Source organism: Urocampus carinirostris, chromosome 3 (genome assembly GCF_059441175.1).
Source record: "Urocampus carinirostris isolate Australia breed hairy pipefish chromosome 3, RoL_Ucar_1.0, whole genome shotgun sequence".
NCBI lineage: Eukaryota > Metazoa > Chordata > Actinopteri > Syngnathiformes > Syngnathidae > Urocampus > Urocampus carinirostris.
In genome coordinates this window covers 43563853-43571437 of record NC_142351.1, presented here as the reverse complement: position 1 = coordinate 43571437, position 7585 = coordinate 43563853, and the positions used below count along the sequence as shown (strand labels likewise).

Below are 7585 nucleotides of genomic sequence, written 5' to 3'. Positions count from 1 at the left end.
TCAGTTTAAATCATGTGGCCTTTATTCCAGGCAGAGTGGAGAACAACTTTGTTGACTCCATGAGACTCTTAATTTTCCATTCATAGTCAAGCAGAATTGATGCAAAACGCATTTGCTGCAACTCTGTGATGTATGAGGAGTCGCTGATGTGGAATACACAAGACATCTGGACCTCCTCCAGCGTCTAGCATGTTAGCTGTATTGCAGCGTTTCTCTGTCATGAAAGACAAGCCTGCGCTTGTCTTCTACAAGACTACCACGAGCACAAGAAGAGACAGATTTATGGGTGCGCAAAGCTTTTGTTGGTGTTCTGCAGATGGCTTTGCTTCTGCTTGAGTTGTGATGGAACCTCTTGCTCTTTGAGTGTGTTTTTTGCTCAAACCATAAAATGTGAAGAAAGAAAAAGAAGAGTAAATGTATTGTTAAGTGAAAGCTAAGGAAGTGTTTCCTGAGTAGTGGCCTGAGAGGGACAGGAAGAGACAGAAAGGGCCAGGGAGGACGGCAATCAACGGCGAGAGATGGTGGAGGTCCTTGATGTCATCATGCTGCTGCTGCCGCCGCCGCCGCCGCCTCCAACGCTCATACGGGTCATGCTGCCGTAGCCTCCGCTCATTCCTCCGCCCATGCTCATTCCTCCGCCCATGCCCATTCCTCCGCCCATGCCCATTCCTCCTCCCATGCCCATTCCTCCTCCCATGCCACCACCCATTCCCATGCCGCCTCCACCACCTCCTGTTGATGACAAAGAGACAAAAGAAAAGCCAACATGAACAATTTAAACGGGCTGCAAACAGAGATCCAGCCTGACCCAGATAAATAAATAAATAAATCAGATCATTATTTCTATTTCACTTTCATCTTTTTAATAAACTTTCCAGTTTTTTTTTTTTCAATCTTTAAATTGAGCAGTATAATCTGATATTGACCACAACAGATCATTTTTCTCATATTCAGACATTTATTACCAACACGAGATAACTATTACTTAAATTGAGCAACAATATTCACTATTTGTCTTAATAATATATAAGTTATAGGTATACATTTGACCTTTCAGATTATACTATGAAAACATGTTGAAAATTAGGTATTCTTTTTCTTTTTTTCACAACATAAAGACTAGTTAAATTTACATGTGTTAAGTGTATTCTAATCACTTGGGAAAGTAATTTGTTTCGAGGGGTACTTTGTTTTTTTGAGTGATTTCCATACTATTTAATCGTTTGTAATTATTTATTCATCCATTATTTTAGTCTGTTGTTCTTACTGCTCGCTCTATAGAAGTAAGCCCAAAAAACAACCCAAAATACCTTAAAAATCATCATAATAACAATATATTTACTATACATTATACCAAAAAAGTCACATAAATACAATATTTAGATAACAGTTGTTTCTTACCTATAAAAATAATATTTCGTATGAACCTTTTAAATGACGAATCAATTAACCAATTTTAAGGCGCTATTTTTCTCATTTTAATACCCAAACCGGTTTAAAATATATAAAACATGCCCCTAATTCCACAAAAATAAAACAATCAATCAAATAGTGTAAAATAATAAAAAACAAAATTTAATATCAGGTGGATTGTCCTTACAAATGGAAAACAAAGATAAAAAAGGCCTCACAGTAACATTAACACAAAATAAAACAGCATGTTTATTTTTTTGAAATCGAGGTTTGTCCTGAAACCTGGACGTTCTGAAAAATATCATGTAAATACTTACCAGAGCCACCGGTTGATGTCTGTATATGGATGGTTGCATCTGTGTTGCCCAGCCTGTAACAGAAAACAAAAATTGAACAAGAAAAACACAAAAAGCATTTTGAAGGTGGATGGGTGGCCAAGCTACGTACCTCATCTCCTCGCCTTCCAGCAGCTTCCTGTATGTGGCGATCTCAATGTCAAGAGTCAGTTTGAGGTTCATGAGTTCCTGGTACTCGCGGATCTGGCGGGCCATGTCCTGCTTGGCTCTCTGCAGGGCATCCTCCAAGTCCTTGATTCGGGCCTTGGCGTCCCTCACGGCTAGCTCACCGCGCTCCTCGGCCTCGGCGATCTGGGTCTCCAGGTTGGCACGCTACAAACGGAACGTTGGAAACCGTGTGTTCAGGAAAATGTTTGGAAAACATTTCATCTCAATGACCAATGGTAGGAGAGGTAAAAACGGAATGACCTACCTGAGCTTTGACTGCATCGATCTCATTCTGGAGGCGGCTAATCATACGATTGAGCTCTGCAATTTCGTTTTTGGTGGAGCGGAGGTCATCTCCATATTGGCCGGCCGAGGCTTCCATGGCCATATACTGGAAGGAACCCACAGTCACTGATGTTATGTTTGGGGTTGATAGTCATGTTTGAGCTCTTCTCAAAAATACAATGCAAGGAATATGGATGAAGGAGTTCCTGCATTTGTTTAGTAAACCTCTACAATTTTGTGTTATGATCCCTTCTTAATGGACTGAGGTCATATATTATTGATCCCAAAAAATGTTTATTTAATTTCTTTCTTTCTTAAATGTGTTCTACTCTACCATTTCCAACCCAACTTTTTTAAACATCATAATCTTTATATATGCGAAATGGGTGGGATTAGTAGTCTTCAGTTATCTAGCACAGAATTGTCAAACATGGCCTATTGGATGATTTCTTGTAGCACGCCCTAAATTTCTGAGTATGTCAAAAAAAATGATTTTCCAGCAAAAATTGAGATTCTTCTTTAAAGAAATGGAGAGCAAACTCTCCAGCTGCTGGAGGGCAGTGTTGAGTTTGTATAGCATGTTGAGTTGGTTCAGGTGAAAAACTGCATTCACTTAACTGTTACAAAAAAGCAGTTAACACATTCAATGCAAAACATTAAAATATTTCCCCCCATTGTTTATGGATGAATGTGTTGTGTTTAGAAAATCTCCGTGATTATTATTTGTAGGCTACAATAATAGGCTGAATAATAATGCACATTACTGACATAGTTAACAATTTGGAGTTAACATTCTTTAACTGATCGGGCTCACCTCAGAACAGAAAGTCTGGATTTGGATTCAGAGCCTAACTGAGTTCGACATCCCTGACCTAGTTTTATTGCTTGCCTTTGCAGAAGTCAATATTTGAAATAGTGTTCTACGCCTACCTTCTGCTGATACCACTCCTCTGTGCCCTTTCGGCTTTGGTTGGCAATATCTTCATATTGGGCCTTGACTTCTGCAATGATTGAGTCCATGTCCAGATTGCGGCTGTTGTCCATCTCAACAATAACTGATGTGTCCTTGATCTGGCTCTGGAGCTCACGCAGCTCCTATTATATACAAAAATTGTTTGCGTTTATGATTTCGAAATATCAAATGGTTTTGTTTTTTTCATTAAGACTCATGCGAGGTGGTTTGACATACAGCGTCATAGACAGCCCTGAGGAAGTTAATCTCATCCTGAAGAGCGTCGACCCTCGCTTCAAGATCCAGCTTGTTCATGTAGGCACCATCAACATCCTGTATGGAGAGACAATGATGGAAAAGCAAAAAAATCAATTGAAATGCCTTGCGCATATAACATTTTCAATTTTATCCACCTTCTTTAGGAGAACAAATTCATTCTCCACTGCAGCTCGCTTGTTGATTTCATCCTCATATCTTAAATTGGGAAAACATGGACCAGATACTTAATAAAACACCTAAAAAACACTTGAATAAAAGAGACACACTTGTTCTTGAAGTCCTCTACCAGGCCTTGCATGTTCTTGAGCTCTCCGTCCAATTTAACTTTCTCGTTACCAAGCCCATCCAGCTGTCTGCGCAGGTTGGAAATGTAAGTCTCGAACAAAGATTCAATGTTGGAGCGGGTCGTGGTCTGCTCTTGCAAGAGATTCCATTTGGTTTCCAGCATTTTGTTCTGCTGCTCCAGGAAGCGGACCTATAAGGAAATTCAAATCAACTCTTAGTAGAGTAGAAGCGGGCATTTTTATATGATGTGCAAATGTAGAGATGTGTTCATGTAAGACCTATTGCATGAACCTTCGATACCATCTCCACTAGCGCAAACAGGGCTTTATTTTTGTAATTATTATGTCATCGCTGGAATTTGAAAATTCGTTTGGGATTCCTTGTCACACCTAAATTGTACTAAAAATGTAATCAGATCTTTTGATATGCTATGTTCTGGCAACATGTTGCAACTTCATGAAAACAAAATGAAACCTAAAGAGCCTGCAGGAGGTCAGAGCCCATCCCTCCAGCCTGACGCCGCCCCTCTTCAACACAACTTGCATTTTTGTTTTTCCACCAAAAGGGAGCACATTTTTTTCTGCTCCCCATTTCTGCACCGTGATCCCAAAATGTATTAATTTGTGAGCACCGTGAAAACGAAATGAAACCGCAAGTGCTTTCAGGGGGTTGGATTTCATCCTTACGTTTGATTCTACTCCTCCCAAAGACAACTTGCATTTTTTGTTTTCCATCACCAGGGAGCAAACTTTTATATAGAGCCAATTTTTCACTATGATTCCAACATTTGTTATATTATGACTACATCTTGGTTTGGGATATTTTCTGGTAATTTGCCACATATTTGCTGGAAGAATATTTAAAGCACACGTTACAGTTTGGCACACTAATATCAACTGTATCTCCACCAAACATGCTAAAGGCACATTAGCTTGAACATTCACTTTTGCATGAATTCAACTGGTTACAGAAACTTGACTCTGTAGGCCTTCATTTCAATTGATTATAACCTGATCCCCCCCCTGGGTGCAGAAGCATTGGACACCTGATATAGTGTTTCTGCCTCTCATGGTTGAGACAGGTGGCACAGGGCAACCTGTCGATCATAGACAAATAAAATGGGAAGTGGCTTACTTTGTTGTCTGCTCTCTGAGAAAAGTGGTCAGGAATTAAGACTAATACTATTGTCACATAGACATAATATGCACTTTGCAATTTTTCAAGGGGTGTCGTTGCAGGATAACGGAAATTGAATGCTCGGTTTGCGCATATTTTTCAAGTCACCGTGTTTTCTCTCAAATGGATCTCAAACAGCAAAAAGTCACTTACCTTCTCAATGAAGTTTGCGAAGCGGTTGTTCAGACCCTTGATCTGGTCTTTCTCTTGTGTACGGACCACCTGGATGCTAGGATCAATCTTAATGTCTACTGGGGCCAGCAGGCTCTGATTGACTTGGACATTTGTAATAGGTGGGACTACCATACCTGCACCACCAGCACCGAAACCATAACCAGATCCAAAACCTAAACCACCACCACCGAATCCACCACCACTTCCAGCAGCAAAGGCAAAACTTCCTGCACCACCACCGCCGCCACCACCGCCGCCGCGCATACTGGATCGAAGCATACTGGAACTTGAGGATGAGATTGGGACGGATCTATAACTGATAGCAGATCTTGAAGTGAATCCCCCACCTCCTCCTCCTGCTCTACCACCATACGTGCCAAAATCACTTCCATAGCCACCGCCGCCGCCTCCACCTGAACCATAGCTGGTCCTCACAGTTTTAGAGCTGCGAATCGTTGAAGTCATTTTGAAGAAGAGGGCGTCACAGAGAAAAGGAGGAGAGAGATAGGTTTGGCAGAGAAGAGGAGTCCACTAAGAGGAGAGTCAAGTCCCTCTAAGTACCTGCACACAGCCCCTGATGGGTTTTTATAGGCTTGTAACAGTAAGGGAGGAACCAACGCCCTACCCAACTCCCCACTGTGCTCCAATTACAAGGGACGTGTGTAGTTCACCTGAATGAAAGTCGAAGTCTGCAAAAACGCAACGTCGAGTATCATACACTATGAATACAAATATATTAAGATTAAAAACATTTCAGCTGAAGTCATGAACAACCCCTTTAGTGCATGGTATAAATTAAGATTACAAAATAGTCTTCTTCTCGGCAATTAGGAGTAACGAGGTATGAAAGAATTTAAAGGGTTTCCGAATAATTTTGCAAAGAGCGCCTTGCTCAAGGGAATCTTAGCAGTATACAGAGAGGGTGAAAGCTACCATCCCTCTGACTACTCGTCACTATTTCTTTTTTGAGGGGAGCTCAATAGGTGGACTTGTTATCATTAGAAATATCATACCTATCAATTTAAACGTTTTGCTTGTATATTATACCTTTGTTGATGATTTCGAATTGTATACGTACACGTAATTGTAAGCACCAAATGATAATTTTTGAACTGTTTTGTGAAAAAAAAAAAAAACGTATTTTGTCGGTCACTGGTAGCTGACGTCATCAACACTGTAGATTGCTGATATTATTGCAGTACACCAGTAAACTTACTCTATAATAAGCAAGACTAAATTCACTGAAAGTGGGGAAAGAACTAGAAAAAGATGCTGAAAGAATTGTTTGTGTTGTTTATTTGGTGAATAAGATAAACTTGCTTACACAAATTATATTTTTTCAATGTAATCTGTCTTTCACTGGGTGTTTCTGGTTTGCAATTTGTAATATCGCGTACTACGGGAAATTTCAATCATTAATAAGGAAAACAATTGGCTTAAATTTAGAGGTTTGGAAATACTTTCAGTATTTTTATTTAAATCGTATATTTTCTGCATGACTTAACAGCAATGGTAAAAAGAAGACAAGATTTCTGGGTCTGATTCTACATGTTGAAACTTATCAGGTTCACTTTAGCTGTCATCAAAAGAGAAGTGCTGGAGGGCAGAGTCACACCCCACTCGATTTTCCACACTTCACTTTTTATATTAGAAATACCCTCACTGAAACTTTTGACTTGTAAATGCAATTTTGTGATTGGACTCAATTTAAAACAAAAAAATCCTTTTGTGCTGTCTACTTGGCTCCATTTCACTGTTCCTCGAGGAAATTACGCCCATAAAAAAATATGCATGTAGACTACCTGCAAATGTCCTAATGGTGTTTTGTACATATCGGATTGGTCCTTAAATGTATCTGAAGTTGAACGGAAGAGAAGTGTAAAGCGTATTTACTCATTCCAAGCCAGCTCATACTTACAAACTCATGAGACCTGAAATGTTATTTTTTACATTATTTGAAATACAAACACAATCCCCAGGAAGACAGACCTTGAAAAACAAATGAAGATTATTGTGTGTTTTTCAATGTTTTATGTCAAAATTCACCTTCTTTATTATTATCATTTAACAGTCTGGAATCTAGTATCACTGGAATGATATGAGTGACATCTCAAGCGGTCCTGTTAGCACATGTGGTGGAATGTTTGCAGGCTAAATTAATTTGAGAGAACTGTCATGGAGACAGAAGTTTACGTGGACAAAATGAAACCCATTATTAAATAGAACTTGATTTCCTCAAGTAATTAAAGATTCATTTTCACTTAGACTAAAATTACATCTGCAACTGACTGAAGATAACGTTTGTTATGTCACCTATTAAATTAAGAACATTAGAACAAGCAAAATGGGAATCACACTTCTCAGCCTCCCTGGTAAGGTCTATTCAGGGGTACTGGAGAGGAGGGTCCGCCAGGAAGTCGAATCTCGGATTCAGGAGGAACAGTGTGGTTTTCGTCCTGGCCGTGGAACACTGGACCAGCTCTTTACACTCTTCAGGGTCTTTGAGGGTGCATGGGAG

At 39.8% G+C, this 7585-nt stretch overlaps 1 protein-coding gene across 1 annotated transcript; it reads right to left on the bottom strand.

Annotated features, from left to right (window-relative positions):
* On the bottom strand, nt 1-5612 carry LOC148369788 (keratin, type II cytoskeletal 8-like). The gene is made up of 9 exons (XM_088331983.1): nt 5047-5612; nt 3699-3907; nt 3567-3627; nt 3391-3486; nt 3132-3296; nt 2182-2307; nt 1861-2081; nt 1731-1783; nt 1-732 (listed from the first exon to the last, which is right to left on the bottom strand). The coding sequence occupies exons 1-9, from the start codon at nt 5530-5532 to the stop codon at nt 506-508; spliced, it is 1644 nt and encodes a 547-aa protein (XP_088188109.1). The 5' UTR covers nt 5533-5612; the 3' UTR covers nt 1-505.
* Nucleotides 5613-7585: the final 1973 nt, after the last annotated feature.

Coding starts and splice junctions, on each gene's coding strand:
- LOC148369788 (XM_088331983.1), bottom strand. CDS start 5,532: ATGACTTCAACGATTCGCAGCTCTAAAACTGTGAGGACCAGCTATGGT. Junction 3,297..3,390: donor TCAGGGCTGTCTATGACGCT/GTATGTCAAACC, acceptor TGTATATAATAG/GAGCTGCGTGAGCTCCAGAG. Junction 733..1,730: donor GACATCAACCGGTGGCTCTG/GTAAGTATTTAC, acceptor TGTCATCAACAG/GAGGTGGTGGAGGCGGCATG.